General features: G+C 39.1%; 1 protein-coding gene across 10 annotated transcripts in view; it reads left to right on the top strand.

Moving 5' to 3' along the window:
• The window catches only part of adgrg6 (adhesion G protein-coupled receptor G6), a 116,571-nt gene extending 102,720 nt beyond the window's left edge, over positions 1–13,851 (top strand). For 9 of the 10 annotated variants that reach the window (XM_023288182.3, XM_035956439.2, XM_035956444.2 and 6 more), the window contains one exon: positions 11,200–13,851. In XM_023288182.3, the coding sequence (XP_023143950.2) occupies positions 11,200–11,411 (212 nt within the window). In that variant the 3' untranslated portion in view covers positions 11,412–13,851. The remainder of the gene's footprint in view (positions 1–11,199) is intronic. The other variant, XM_023288199.3, reaches the window with a different exon arrangement.
• Positions 13,852–16,738: the final 2,887 nt, after the last annotated feature.

Here is a 16,738-nt window from a genome sequence, read left to right on the forward strand (position 1 = left end):
AAAAATGCCTGTGGGTGATCTAGAAGCTTAAATTCTAAAGTTTATGTGTAATTTGAATTGGATGAGAAGAAAAATCCGAAATTTTAAGACTTAACTAGCAGACATTTTGGGAAAGCAGCCACTGTGACTGTGTTGTGATTGGCTGGTCACTGCGATGTCGTACAAGTTCACGCCACCTCGTTTCCAGCCTGAGACACATTGAGTGGGAGGAGGTCCAATTTGAACCACTGACAAAAGACGAAATTTAAACTCCACCCACTCAGAGTGCCCTGGGGTGCCGAAACCAGCGCACCACGGCAGACTGCAACAAAGCTAACATCTGCAGTGTGTTTAATGATGTTTGACGTGTTTGGATTTGTAATGCGAACACAGTAACAACAGGCTAACACTGTGGTTCCCATTAGACTCAGTAACTGATTATTTGAGTTTGCTTATTAAAATTAACCCCAAATGTTGAGGATGTCAAACGTTGTGTTCAAGTCCAAATACTCCATGATGTAATCAACACCCACTGCGACTGAATTATTCTGTCTCGGTGGTTGCAGTCACATGAAACATCTGTTGCTTGAATTAACAAGATCCAGCACTTTCTAGATCTTTATTTCAATGACTATAGGCAGAACTGTTTCATGTGCCCCAAAACATGATGACATTAATTCATGCAGCAAACTAACAGCAGACAGAACTGATATGTTCCCCCAAAAAGAAGAACATTTATGATATATTTTCTGGGAATTTTAGTGTTTTTAGATATGTTTCACATGTCACAGCCAAATACAATTGACTAGATCTAAATTGTTGTTCCGAATTTAAGAATGGACCCACATAACGTACCCAAACCCAGCGCTCAGTACAGCACCACTGAGTGGGAAACACTGTGGCAACCAAGACAGTTTTTCTACTATGTGAATACATCTGGGGGCATTTATTTGAATTTCTTTAAGTTTGTGGTACAGCACAACTTTTGTTAAAAAGTTTGAAACTCACTTATTCTTAATATGCATGATAGACATTAATAAGATGTTTTTAAAAATTCCTCCGACATGATTTCTGGCAATCAAAAGGAATGGCAATGTGGCCTCAGCTGGACTCGATCTGTGCGCAGATGACAATCTCTAAGCATTCAGTGCCATGATAAAAATCCATCTTAGTCTAATTTTCTGTGAGGCTTTCCATATGGAATATAAAAAGAACTAAAAAATACTTTACCCACAAGGGAAGTCATTTGTCAATGACAATTTTCACAACTGTTTTTTGATGCCAGTGCTTAAGGGCCACTTTAGAAAACTTGGCTTCTTTTATTGACCACTTATAAATGTGAAATAAGTGAGGTGGTTTTATTTCTGTCAGTTCTGAAGAATTCTTCAACTTGTACTGCTGCGAAAGATTTTGTTCTTGTTCTGAGTTTAATTCTAACGACAGAGGACGGAAGTGCAGCATTGCTCATTGTCTAATTTTCTTTCTTGAATGCTGGGCTTCCCTCCATCTCGCAATATTCACTGTGTGACTGCACATTAGTCAGACATTTCCGATTAATACCTCAGTCCAATAGCCAATTTTTATTTTCAGGAAGGAAGACAGACTGGTAAACATGCTCCAGTGGAGTCATCATTCACCAAAGCTGTGATTAAAAAACTCAACTCAAAACTCAACTGCAGCTGCATCAGGGTGGCCAGACTCAGACTGTGGGCATTTCTGCCTCATGACTATACTTAACTATGAGAATTTTCAAATTCGTAGTCATACATATAGCTCTCCTTCTTGTCCTCTTTATTTCCCTGCTTGCTCATTGTTTTATTTCTCTTTCCTGCCAACTCAAGAGCAAACAAACGGAAACAATTATGAATCTGTTGCGGATTAGTAGCTGCTGAGCTGCTGACGGTACAAACAGATCTTATACAGACCCAGATTAGCACTGAAAGGAGCATAACAGTTTAATATAGAGCCATTCGGTATGAATTCCTCAAATAAATTCAACAACTTGAAGTTTAGAACTGCACAAATTTGACGAAAAATGCGTGGATACATAAAGATTCATGGTTTATTGTCCCGACAGCTAAATGGAACAACTACAATCTGCCAATTTCATTTAGTAGATGCTTTTATCCAAAGAGGGACAGATCGAACAGTGTTTTGATTACTCCTTCCACCTCCGGGGTACCACAGAGGAGAAGAGTCTAGCTATCGACTGGCCCTGTTATTGTGGTTGCATCAGGCGCCTTTTGTTGGCTGAGCATAGTGGAGTGTAGAAGGAGTGTAGCTCTGAATGACAGAGTTCAGGTAGGAGAGAGCTGTTTTCATTCTAGTTTTATATTCAAGTGTTAGAGTTTGGATTTTCATGCAACAACTGGAAGCCAGTGCAGCAATCTGAACAGCGGGGTGATGTGCTGTTTTTGGCTGGTTATAAACCAGACGTGCTGCTGCGTTCTGGATCTCCTGCAGAGGTTTGACCGTGCATGCGGGGAGGCCTGCCAGTAAGGAGTTGCAGTAGTCAATATTACGAGAGCCTGTACTCGGAGTTGTGCTGCATGTTCAGACGGGAATGATCTCACCTTCCTGGGGTTGTACAGGGCAAATCAACACGACCGATCAACGGAGGACACGGAGGACAAACCATAATTCTTGGTCCTTGGTATACCACAAAGAAAAGCTCCGACCTGCTGAGGCATGGACTCTACAGGACCTTTGAGGTGCCCTGTGGTATCTGAAGATGTTTTAGTCTCATCTCAAAGAGTCTCACATAATTAAGCTCTGGTCAGGTCTTTAACACCTCAATAGGGGTTGAGTCAATGACCCACTTGGCCATCATGTGAGTTATTAGGTTCCCCTGATTTGAAGTGTTAAGCAGTTTGGAGAGGATGTCAGGATTGTATTGTAAGTGTCTGATAAGTGGTGCCATAGATCACCTCCTCTGATTAGTGATGGTCACTCCAGTTTGATATAGTTGGCTTTTTTAACCATCAGTCTTCTCTAACCAGAATGTACTCATAGTTCTTTTTCAGTGAGTGTCCGATGGACTCTTTCCTAGCTCTCTGAGGTTGTACCCTGGACTTGTGAGGTGGTAGTTTAGTTTCTACAACATACAGGTCTATGGTTTCCTCACTGCATTGAACTGTACACACTACATTGCTCTGCCTATATGAGGGAGTTTTGTCCTTAACTTGGACAACTTTCTGTCTCATTGTCTTGCTGGACTTGAAGGTATTTGCTGAAGATCCTCTTGAGCGTTTTCAGCCACTCCTACAACATAAGGAATAGTATTGTTGTTCTTTAAATGGTTTTGTGGTTCTGACAATGGTCCAGTTTGGGTAACCACATGTTTTAAGTGCTTCTCTGATGTGTTTGTGCTCTTTCTCCTCTCTTCTTATGGGTACATTCTAAGTGTGGTGTCGGGTTCTGATTAACCTCAGCTTGACTGATGAGGACTCAGAGACTTATGGAAGAGCTATTTTAAAGCCTTGTAATTTGACCTGGTAATTACATTGTTGCCTCAAGGATTGGTATTGTCTGAAATGTCTCAGTGCATAACTTCAGAGCCCAGAGCTGAACAACATCCAACTTAGCAAATGCAGATTTGGCCACTGCACCACTGAAGCATATGTTATGGTAATAATAATCACCAGCATTAACTTATTCTCAGCCCAATTGGAACAGCTACTTCAGCACCTCATAACATTTACACCAATGGATTTGTGGCACTTACGTTTCCATTGTAGGTGTTTTCGACAGTGGAAGTCAACAGGGGCACTCTGATTAGTCAGCAGGGTGCATCTACTGTGTGTTGTGATGTATTAATGTCACAACCATCATTAAAATTTTCTGTTACAGTGTCTGTTCTCTCCTGTACAACCAGACAGAATTGACTTTACTACCCTTTTGCATCTATTTGCCTTATGCTCCCTGTCATATTTGCCTTTTGTTAAAAACATTCAGGTATTTGTACTTGTCCATTTCTTACCCTATAGCCACACAAAACATGTGTCCACCAACCGTCTCTCCCAAAGCCGTATTTATAAGTTGATCAGTGTTATCACAATCATCTGTGAGTGGTCAGACTGTTGTGGCTCATCATTTTGTTGCCGACTTTAAGTTTCGTTAGAAAACTGTTGCCTATTTGCATTCCCATTTGGAGTAGTGTTTGTGTCCACCTGATGAATCTAAGTCCAATATTCTCTCTCTTTTTAGCTCTGTGTTTGGTCTCTACCATCTCCTAAGGGAAAAACACATACATTCCTGACAAATGTTATTCTTTCTTCACCAGTTGACATGTCACTACATGTGACATTGTCTCCATTAAGTGCATTGATTATTTCAAATGTTGACTAGTGCAGCTTTAAGTAAATCATCTAATTACAACTTCCATCCATTTGAGGTAAAATAAAAACATGTTGCAGTTTTTATCTGCATATTTTACTAAAATTTCACACTACCACACTTTCAGTGCCAACATTTTTCCACTATATTCAGTATGTGGATGGTATAAGCAAGATGATTTTATTTTTATTTGGGATGTCAGCTACTTCCTGACTCGATTATTGCCATGAAACATTATGTAAATATAGAACACAGAATGTCTGCACATCAGTATGATTTGTATCTGAAAGCTTTGTTCCTCAACCGCAAACCAAGAAATTGAATTGAAAGAATAGATATAGGTACCAGCATTTCTTGCCAAGCGGCTACTCATTTTTTATGCAACACTGATATTTTAGTACTTCAACTCTGGAGAAGTCAACTGATTCTGCCTGCCTAGAAAATGTAAAGTTGTTTTTTTGTAGAGTGACAGTTTAGTATGTTTTACAATCTTATAAGTAGTTGACAGTAGTCGAGACCAGGCATGTGAATGTAGCTCTTTAAAATGTTTGTTACTCTTAGCTTATTGTAGGAAAACATGTTCTTTCTCACACACAGTTTTGGGAATCAACCCATGGCTGATGATGAATGTCACCATAAATCTTGACTTGTGGTTTTTGAGGCAGAGTTTGTGTTACAGTCTGCAGGCCTCACACATACCAAAGGACTTGTGCTACACTAGTTGAGTCAGTGTAGGGATCCGTTTATGTGAATGTTTGTGACCCACAGGACTGCATGCACTTGTCACTTTGCATATTTTATGACACATTTATCTTCTCAATCTTTAAGATGGTTTTAGACATGTTTCACTTTGACAAATAAACAAATTTTATGGTTGAAGTTTGGGTGTAATCACATATACATGTTTGCAAAGTTATTAAATAATAAATAGTTGAAGGATTAACTATTATGTAACTATTTAGGCCGTGCTCAGCCTTAGAGAAATGAGGAGGTCAGACCTCCACACTCAGCTCAGAATAGAGTCGCTGCTCCTTTATATCAGAAGAAACCATCTGAGGTGATTCATGAATCTGATTAGGATGTCTCCTGGACACCGTCCTTCCTTTTCTGAGCACATCCAGCTGGGAGGATATCCTGGGCTAGGCCCAGAACTTGGTGGAGGGATTACATTTCTAATATAGCATGGGAATGTTTTGGGGTCTCCCAGGAGGAGATTGGGAGTAAAATGACCTGTTTAGCCTGCTGCCACTGTCCTGACCCCAGATAAGCAGAGAAAAAATGGATTGCTGTTTTATTTAGTATTCATTGTAAAATGATAACATGATTTTTACGTCCAGCAAGCTGCTGTTTTTGCGACTGAACACGGATTCTTTTGCCACACCCAGAATGTCCATCATACAACTTATTTTATTTGTGTTTCACAGCTTTAAGTGTGAAAAGATGAATGAATATGGAGTGAATAGCGTATTTGTGTGTCATCCTTTTGACCACATTTTATCAAAATTCTGCATTTGCTGCAAAGCTCTTCCACTTCAGAAACTCCACCCTGCAGTGTGGAACTGTGAACTCCTCGCTCCGGCAGGACGAGTAATTTACACAAACACTGTCAACACATTCTTATGACCTAATGAATCTTTCTTCTTTAGACTATAATCTCTCCTCTGAATTTTTTTCAGAAGCTACAGAAACTATTCTTGGATGCTTCTTAGGTTTTCCTCCTTGGACTCAACCATACTAGTCTACTCCCTCTCCATCACTGTGATTGCTCCCTGTTTTTCCAACTCTGGCAAACCTATCACCATGAGTTATACCATAAAATGCATCACTACAGATACCGGATTCAAAACTCAGGTGTACCATGTATTACAAAGAGATCAATCTGGTGCCGATAGGCTTAATCTTGTGAACTTGTTTGACAACGATTTGAATGTAATGGTATTCATTTAAATGTAAATGTCCTGCAGTTTTTAGACACACGAGTCAGAGCAGGCTGTTGGGGAAGACTAACAGACCATGCACACATGAACTTGACAGCACAAACAGTCCAGGTAAATACACACTCATAAATTGGCAGACCCCATTGAAAATGTGTTACATCATAACAGGTCCACACTGAGAGAACAAGACTGTGAAACTGTGATAACTGAGTGATGATTCACAGTTCCCTTAATCCTTTTTTTTAATGATTAATCCTACAGTCTCAGCTGATTGTTTCCACTTTGATGGCACACATATTGGTCCACAGACCACATGTCTCTGTTGTGCATCATGTTGTCTACTTAAAAGAGGGTTTAACTATTTTGGCAAGATGTTTGTCCTCATATCACCCTGTATCTGAGGTCTATTGTTCAGTTGAATAAAAGATCAGAGCACTGACAAATTATTCTTTGCGTGCTGAAAACAACAGATACCCAGTATTTACGCTGAAGGCTGCAGACTCTTGTTGTAATGTTGTGTGGTATTTTTTCTTAAGCAGCCGTTAAGGTGAGCAGCCTGATATCTTAGCTGGATGATCCTGTCATTCCATACATTGTCAGTCATCGAGACTCAACATGTGGACCTGCTGAATCACACATCCATCCTGCACTACCTGAGGCACAGAGTTGCTTGTGAAGCGTGTTACAGCTTCCAGATGGACTTTACTGATCGCAAACCTCCACAGTATTTACGCTGCACAGACTGAGTTCATGAGAGCAGTCAGTCAACTCATGGTGGATTCAAGCATGAACACAGTCTAAAGGTTATAACTCAGGCCACTTTGGATGTAGCACCTGATTGTCCTCCAAACATGAGAAACGAAACTTTACACATCTTTGTCATTTTGTTGGCGGTGTTGTGAAGATTTGTCCCAATGTCTTCGCCATGTCCAAGCAACTGAAGACTTGCAGGTTTTGAGCAGCTGGGAAGCCAATGAAAAGCCCTCCATATTCCATACCTTGACTGAAAATTACTCAGCTTACATTTTCAGCTTGAATGAATTTGAACATGTTACAAGAGTAAACAGGAATTTGACAGATTAGGAGTTTGGAAGTTTTTGTAGTTTTTATAGTTTGGAAATTGGCCTCTTTGCCATATCTTCCGTTCATACGAAGTGGTCCATGCTGCCCTGAAGGAAAACACTATAAACCTTTTCCCAGCTTAATAATATATATAACTAACAGCATAATAGTAGTGACAATGATAAGCTTATGTATAAAGCAATTTTCAAAAGTTCTGATGCAAAGTGTATCAGATAAGGATATTCAGATAAAACAATTCAATACAATAACAAAGAAACCATCCACAAATAATATAAAGAGCAAATAAAGCAGACAAAGTAGAATAAAATAGAATAATAAAAGAAAAAAGAAAAGAAGAGGAACAATCAAAAAAATCCAATAGTCATTTTGTCTTGATTAGAAGCCATTTTTTCTAAAAACAGGATTCTACCCTTAGCACTTCCTGTTTAATCTGACAGCAATAATGCAGTATTTTTGCATTTAAAGAAAAAAAAATGTTTTAAGGAGACATTTAAATAAAGAAAGTCTGGCAATAGGGCCTGCAGGGAGGTCCCATCTGATTATTGCACTTGCAAGAGGGCTTATACACATGAAAAGCTTTAAAATTAATCAATAAAATACTGAGTTACTCACAGAGCATTCAGTTACCTGCTATGACCAGAAACACTGCTGTTAAAGTGCTGAGAGTGAACCAGGACAGCAGGATTTGTGAAGAAGATCAGAGGACCAGAAAGTCAAAGCAGTGAGCTTAGAGACGCTCTTTAGAGCTGCGGGCAATAATCAGCTGATAAACTCACTCTGGGTTTGTCAGTACAATTGTTCGCTTTAACATATGACACTGACATGATGCTGTCGTCAATGTTAAAATATTCATCAGTGCAGCTTCAAGGTCTAAAGAAAGCAATTGTAGAACACAGTCAAGTGTGGTTTTTGCAGTGATAGTGTACTATTCAAAAGAGGAATGATACAGTGCTTCAGTGATACAGTACAGTCAGTCTCAGTGTATCAAAGTAAACCAGATCATAGCTTTCAATGAACAAAAGGGCTGCTTGTTAAAAGGCAGTTAGCTTCATCTGAGGTGGGTCAAAACATCTGTTTCTGCACAGTTGTCTAGCTTTCATTGTATAGGTTCCAGATGTTTCAAGTTGGAGAATCGCTCCATCTCAAAGTTTATAGATCATATCTGACTTGATTTTTCCAGAGAGGTGACACTGGTTCAACTCTAACATCCATCTGAGTTTCCATCACTGTCCTAAAGTGCACCCTGGTGTACATTTGAGGGGAATATGATTTTAAAAAATGTCCATTCCTCAGGGAAGATGCGGGAACAAAGGCAATCATCACAGTGGGACATATCAGAAGTTAAAAATGAGTGAACAGGAAGAGCTGCGCATGGCCAAGGGCATAATCAGAGAATCGTGAAGTACAATCAATTAGGGAAGACATGACTGTGACCTGTGAACTCGTGATCTTGTTGCTTCATGTCACCCAGGGCATGTTTTCACTGGCAACCTCAACAGAACACTGTTGCCAACCATGAAGCTTTGTACCCCGGACACTGCATCTTAATTATATAACACCCATCTTTCCATATGCTTCCCATCATGTTCCCTGAAGTTTAAACAAAACAGATCTCCAGCTAAACCTTTTACAACAGCTAATAGCTCTCGAGGTCTAAATAACACTGCACCATAATAATCCCCACACTTTTTAACAAGTGATCTTGACATTAAGTGAAAAATGAAATCCAAATATGGAAGAGGCTGATGTTGTGAAGCCTCAGCCAAGCATGGCTTCACTCAGCCTGATTGGGGCATCAGCTGGCTCTTAAGGCTCAGAAATTGTAAGGTTCTGGAAACAAAAAATGCCAAACCAAGTAGGGCCATATGGAAGAGAATTTAACAAAACAGAGAAAAACACCAGACAACAAGCAGGTTGCCTGGCAAGAGAGACAGTTACTTTGTTTGAAGTCGCAGTTAAACGCTGAACAGAGACTAGATGCAATAAAGGAACTGGAGAATCAAAGGCCTGGTGGTCAGCTCTCATTAAGCCTGTTTTCTCCCATACACTGGGAGAATAACACGAGGAAGCAACTGTGCTAAAACACAGAGGTGTTTATAGTGTCCAACCAATCTACAGTTTGCTCTTAGTGTAGTATAAGTCAGTGTCTCAAGAATAGAGTTAGCCATGAAGTCTTAAGATCCAAGGGTCCATGGTCACAATCAATGATACCTGCTAACTGACTGACGTTTCACTGAAAGAACATGGCTGCTGTTTTTTGTCCAATCTGGCACAATGGCAATGTGTTTAGCTTGGACGGGTCTGGGTAGTGGATGATGAGCCTGCTGGTCAGGGCCTGTTCTGTACATGTTCTCCCTTTGCCTGCCTAGGTTTTCTTTGGGTGTTTCTTGTTATAGTCCAAAGACATGCATGGTAGGTTAGTTGGTGTTTCTTCACTGGCTGTAGGTGTGCATGTGTGTTTGCATGGTCTGTCTCTTTATGTTGGTCTTGGGATGAACTTGTGACCTGTCCAAGGCATTCCAAACCTCTCGGCAAATGTCAGGATATCCTCCATCCCCCTGCAGCCCTTTTTCAGGATGGATGGATGAATCCAATTTTGTTTAAAATTTATGAAGTCTACTGTGTGAAATGTTATGAGATGGCATGTTGTGAATTGTTACTGTATAAATACAACTGAATTAACTGATTTTTTTTAGACAGAGGGGAAGAGGACATTGGGAAGAATATGCAAGTGAAAATGGCAAAAGAAAAGCATAAAATTGGCTGACACTTCACCACGTCATTGGAGCACTGAAAAAAGTTGATTCGATTCAGTTCAGTGTTATTTATATAGTGTCAAATCACAAAATGTGTAATCTCAAGGCACTTCACAAAGTAAGGTGAAAACCTTGACAAATTTATATAGTGAAACCCAATAATCCATAGTTTCCTTGGGATTCCCTTTGAGCAAACACTTGGCCTCAGTGAGAAGAAATATCTCCCCTTTAAACCTTCAGCAGAATCAGGCTTAGGAAGAGTGGCCATCTGCCTCAACTGAGTGGGGTTACAGTACCAGGTTCATACAACTGTATTCCAATGAAAATGATTCGTAGCCAGTTGCTTTTTTGCCAGTAGACTGAACACATCACAGAGCGTTAGATACTTAACTGTGAGCTGCTGGTCTGTATACTGCAGTCTTTAGTCTCTCATCACTCTTCACATAAACAGGTGTTTAGGAAACAATGTACATTCTAAATCACCTTACATCATTTTGTGTGTATTTAGTTTCATAACAGTTTGAGACAAATATTTAATTTGAATGAAGTGAACCTTTTTTTTTGTATGTTTTCACAGATAACATATATTGATATTATACTTTTGGCTCAGGCCATCATGAGTGTTGCACATTTTTGGATTGTTTACAGGGAAGGTTTCACATAGTATTGCACGCCTACTCATATACACATACACAGTAATGGTACAATAATACATTCTGTTTCTCTTGCACATTTTGACTTTACTCACGTTCCTGTTCTTGCTCTACTCTCTTGGTAAGTTAATTTAAAAGATGCTGTGCAAAGGTAACTATATAATTTAAGTCCTGACATTTGTTTCTTGTGATCAAATGGTGAATTTCCCTTCTAATTTGTAAAACAGGTCTAAAAACATGGTGTTAAGTCTGTGATCCTTCCTTTGATAGAAAATCTTGAAACTTGTAGTAATACTAATGCTTGAGAGTTAAGTAATGGGTGCTGACATGTTTTATTTAACACCACGAGGAAAAGACTAAATTAAAACAGGGTCTCATCTGCCTTCAAACAATTAAGTGATTGCTGTAAAGCATAACTGTTGCACGTTTCTGTCTCTTTTTACTCCCTGCCTGCAGATAAATGTTACTCCAACCAGACCAGCCCCAAGTGCATCTCTTCATCCTCTTCCTCCTCAGAGGTGGAGCCCAACTCCTCTTCCTCCTCGTCTTCCATCCTCCCTGTCAGTCAGATGATCGACAAGGTGAAAGGTTACTGTTCCACGCGCTCCGACAACTTCTACAAGAACATTATCATGTCTGACAGCTTTGCCCACAGCACCAGGTTCTAGATCTGTCCTCAGCGCTCTGGAGCCTCCAGTACAGTATAATACAGTGCTTCCGAACCACCCTCATTGTTGTAGAAGATTCCTTCATCGTCCTGCTTCTGTTAAAGGTTCCAAAATGAGGTGTAACCCTGGAAGCCGAGTGTTTGTCCTGGACCTGCCGCTCAACATTCTGGAACCTTCTTGTATTCTGGAAGTTCCTGAACGCTTCCGTCCAACATTCAGGAACCCTGCCTCTGCTGAAACTGTTCCTGATGTTCTAGAACTCTCCGACAGTCGCAGTGGTCCAGAATGCGCCATGTTCTGGAACATATCCTAACATTCCTTCCTGGCTATGTCTATGCCTGGCTTAGAGTTGTGTTCTAGAACATTTGTTTTTCCATGCACTGTCTCTTTACCATTACCTTGAACACCTTCATCATTCCTGCTGTCCCCCACTGCTCCCACAACTGTGAAACTGATTCAATTCTAATGTATATTATTTGCAGATCCAAAATAAGTTTCCACTGCAGGAACTTGGGGGACGTTTTTAGGGCCATATGAGCATTTGTGCATGTTCCACCTACAGAACCAGCCCATGCAGAACCTCTTTCTTTTTGGGTAATAAAAAAGTACCTGCTGCAGAATGGATGCTTTTGGGTGGCCATGGAAAAAAAACCTCAGCACAGACCTCAATATTGATCGGTTGAATTTAGAGAAGATAGGAGATCCATTTTTTCTGCCCTCTTAAAGTCTTCTTCAAGAAGATGTTTTCTCCTCTCTAACATCGTACAAAATGTAAAACCACCATATAGAGTAACATAGCAAATCCACTGTAGTTCTATTTTCTAAGAGTTCGTATAACTGGAGATTAGTAACTACTACCATAAGTTGAGTCCATTGGATCCTTTGTCAAAGTTGAAACAGAAAGGCTAAAAGAGCAGATTTCTGAGCTGCTCCTGTAAACATTCAACCCCACTTCCACAAGTTCCTGCAGTGGAAACCGACCAATATTTGTTTGCAGGAGCCACGGTTTTTTACTGTAAATCTTATTTGAGATTTTACAAAGATCTGGCTGGTTTGTCTGACTGAATACTAATTTGATAGTTTTCTTCAGCACCAATGCAGCATATACAGTATGCAGTAAAAAAGCATGAACAGCTTCATGATGTAATCCTTTGCAGTGTATGAAAGTGCCCCCTAATCAAGAAGACTCTGGCTTTTCATGGAGCACGTTCAAAGGGCAGCCTGTGAACCTGCTGCATCAAATTTCTCAAATGCCAGGGACCAAGTTGAAAGATAATCCCGGACTAAGTTGCATGTTATTTTTCGATGTCTCCCGGATGACAAGGCATATTTGAGAGCTACAGGGTGGTCAGAGACGCTGATGCGATTCTACTGTATGATATGAAATTACAGAATCAGCTGACCTGGCCACCAGACTGTGTAACTAAGAGGAAATGAAAGGGGAGGGAGGGAGGAGAGGATAAACATGAGGTGGGAAGGTAGAGAACGTTCTGGTTGGGGGGGTTAAAGAAAAATTAAGCTGTTATTTTTTGGTGTCTTTTTTTAATACTGTGATATTTGTTAAAAGTGGCCATTTGTGTGTGTGGAGCCATATCCTCTGTAAATATTGATCTATCTATTCGATGTGCCTTATTCTATAGTGTTCAAGTCTGTTCAGATGGTTGCTTTTGTTCATGCCTTTATGGGGTCCTGGAGGGGTCACTGCGACTGTACATACAAACCCAAACATTCTCCAACTCCCCGTGCTGTGTAGGCACACATTCTGCTGCCCTTTTCACCTCAGTGAGAAACAAGAGGTGGCAACAGAAAGGGCAGTTTTAATCTATCAGGAAAGCACCGTTCAGTTGATCGAGGTTCTTTCTTGTGTTGGAAATCAATTTGATATATCCTCATACAATGTTTATTATCACAAAAAACATCACTGATATCTCTGTTGTTGGAATACCCACTTCCATCAACACATATTCTGAATTTATATTACAAATATTGCAAATTCCAAAATGTCTTTAAGCTTGGACATGTCAAGATGACGTTTTTTTTTAAACGATTATCATGCTCACCGCATTCAGTTGGCACTCTCTCGCATAAAGCTTGAGATTCTCTTGTGGAGTCAATGAGTGGCTGCTTGAGGGTGAAGGATAAAATCCATCCAGTGGCCGCTGAAGCTTCACTTATGTCAGCCAAAGTTTAGCAATCAGATGGGGCGTCATTTATGGAAAACAGCTTTACTGCTCAAATATTTGTCTTTATTCAGAAATTGGTAATAGCAGGGCGACCCGACAGCCGAGTGGTTAGCACGATACCACATGGTGCAAGTCGCCGATTTGATAATCAGCCAGCTGAACCTCTGCTACATGACATTCCCCTGCTCTCTATCCCCACATTCCTGTCTGTCTTGACTGTTCGTTTCAAAATAAAGGCAACATGCCAAAAAAGAAAAGCATCTGTTCATGGTTTTGTTTTTATCATGGTGACAAGATGTCCCAGCATAACTCTCACTTTGCTGCTGTCAGGATGTTGATTTTGTCACCCAAAGGACTACATCAAAATTCAGTAAAATCACAACTAAAATGTGGCATCTGACCATGTATATAGTTTATTTTTTCAGCGGGGCTCTGAGAATTCCTGTCATCACCCCAATCCAATAAAAATGATTGTCATGATGTTAGATTATCAAAAGTTGGCATTTAAAAACCTCCGAATCAACGCGTCTAAAAATAAACAAATCACCCCAGAGATCCTGCAGACCTCTCAATGATTAGTTCACAGTTTTCTTAGCAAGGCAATGTTTCCCAGTGGAAGCTGCTGACAGGTCTGTGGATAATCTGAAGTAATGAGAACATTGTTTCTGGAAGGAGTTATTATTATTTCAGGCCCGCTAGCGAAATCTGACCCACGACCATCCATGTAGTTAAAGCTATAAACCCACTACTGACAGTTCTTTTACTTGAACATTAATCAAATCTCATCCACACAAACTACCAGAGTTTAGTTCATATTATTCCATCAATTTGTAGTACAGATACTGCAGCAGCATTGTAAATGTCAACATTTCCTGACCTTTGTTAGACTTTAAGCCAGCCTATCAATATTGATATCCTGTCAGTAAATAACTATTTTTCTTCCCATCTGAACCCAGAAAGGATGGCATGCCTCCTCTGAAAATAATGAGATTCACCTGTGGAAATCTGCATGCAGCCGCCTGCTCACATAGACAATTTCAAATAAAATGTCCAGGCTTGATTTGCTGTCTAAATAAAAGTCGTTGGGCTTATGAAGAGCATTTACTCAACATGTTTTCTGTCCCATCAAAGCTGCAATTAATCTTTTTTATCAACTCAAGGCAACTTCATTAAGCTCATGCATCTGTATTATGGATACCATAGAAATACATCAGTGAAACTGACATGTGATTATCATTTTCAGGTTTCTCTCGGGAAACTGTTAAGCTTGGTTTATGGAATATTTCTTTCCCAAGTCCTCATGAGTGCAGCTGTGTGTGAGATGGAACGTGTATTTATCAGGCAATTGGATTTTCCATTCTGAAACGGGTATTGACAAACAAAAACCCGAGTGCTTATTTGATTTTCGTTTTAAAATACAAGAATTAAAATTGAAACACAAGGCGTTTTTCCTTTTCGTGATCAAAAAGGGACAGTATGTCGTCAAAATTTCATCAAAAACATCATAGTATAGTATGTCGTCCAAGATATCACCAAAAACATCACAGTACAGTATGTCGTTCAAAATTTGATCAAAAACGTCATAGTATAGTATGTCGTCCGGAATATCACAAAAAAACGTAATAGTATAGCATGTCGTCCAAAATTTCATCAAAAATGTCATAGTATAGTATGTCGTCCAAAATATCACCAAAAACGTCATAGTATAGTATGTCGTCCAAAATATCGCCAAAAACATCATAGTATAGTATGTCGTCGAAAACTTGACGAAAACGTCATAGTTTAGGATGTGTTCCAAAATTTGATCAGAAACGTCATAGTATAGTATGTCGTCCAAAATATCACCAAAAACGTCATACTATAGTATGTCATCCAAAATTTGATCAAAAACATCATAGTATAGTATGTCGTCCAAAATATCACAAAAAACGTCATAGTATAGTATGTCGTCAAAATTTGATCAAAAACGTCATAGTATAGTATGTTGTTCCAAATTTTATCAAAAACGTCATAGTATAGTATGTCGTCCAAAATTTGATCAAAAACATCATAGTGTAGTATGTCGTCCAAAATATCACCAAAAACGTCATAGTATAGTATGTCGTCCAAAATATCACCAAAAACGTCATAGTATAGTATGTCGTCCAAAATATCACAAAAAACGTCATACTATAGTCTGTCATCCAAACTTTGATCAAAAACGTCATAGTACAGTATGTCGTCCGGAATATCACAAAAAACGTAATAGTATAGCATGTCGTCCAAAATTTGATCAGAAACGTCATAGTATAGTATGTCGTCCAAAATATCACCAAAAACGTCATACTATAGTATGTCATCCAAAATTTGATCAAAAACATCATAGTACAGTATGTCGTCCGGAATATCACAAAAAACGTCATAGTATAGTATGTCGTCAAAATTTGATCAAAAACGTCATAGTATAGTATGTCATCCAAAATATCGCCAAAAGCCTCATAGTATAGTATGTCGTCCAAAATATCACCAAAAACATCATAGTATAGTATGTCGTCCAAAATATCACCAAAAACGTCATAGTATAGTATGTCGTCCAAAATATCACAAAAAACGTCATAGTATAGTATGTCGTCAAAATTTGATCAAAAACGTCATAGTATAGTATGTTGTTCCAAATTTTATCAAAAACGTCATAGTATAGTATGTCGTCCAAAATTTGATCAAAAACATCATAGTATAGTATGTCGTCCAAAATATCACCAAAAACGTCATACTATAGTATGTCATCCAAAATTTGATCAAAAACATCATAGTACAGTATGTCATCCGGAATATCACAAAAAACGTCATAGTATAGTATGTCGTCAAAATTTGATCAAAAACGTCATAGTATAGTATGTCGTCAAAATTTGATCAAAAACGTCATAGTATAGTATGTCATCCAAAATATCACCAAAAACATCATAGTACAGTATGTCATCCAAAATATCGCCAAAAGCCTCATAGTATAGTATGTCGTCCAAAATATCACCAAAAACATCATAGTATAGTATGTCGTCCAAAATATCACCAAAAACGTCATAGTATAGTATGTCGTCCAAAATATCACAAAAAACGTCATAGTATAGTATGTCGTCAAAATTTGATCAAAAACGTCATAGTATA

This window comes from Amphiprion ocellaris, chromosome 12, assembly GCF_022539595.1.
Source record: "Amphiprion ocellaris isolate individual 3 ecotype Okinawa chromosome 12, ASM2253959v1, whole genome shotgun sequence".
NCBI lineage: Eukaryota > Metazoa > Chordata > Actinopteri > Pomacentridae > Amphiprion > Amphiprion ocellaris.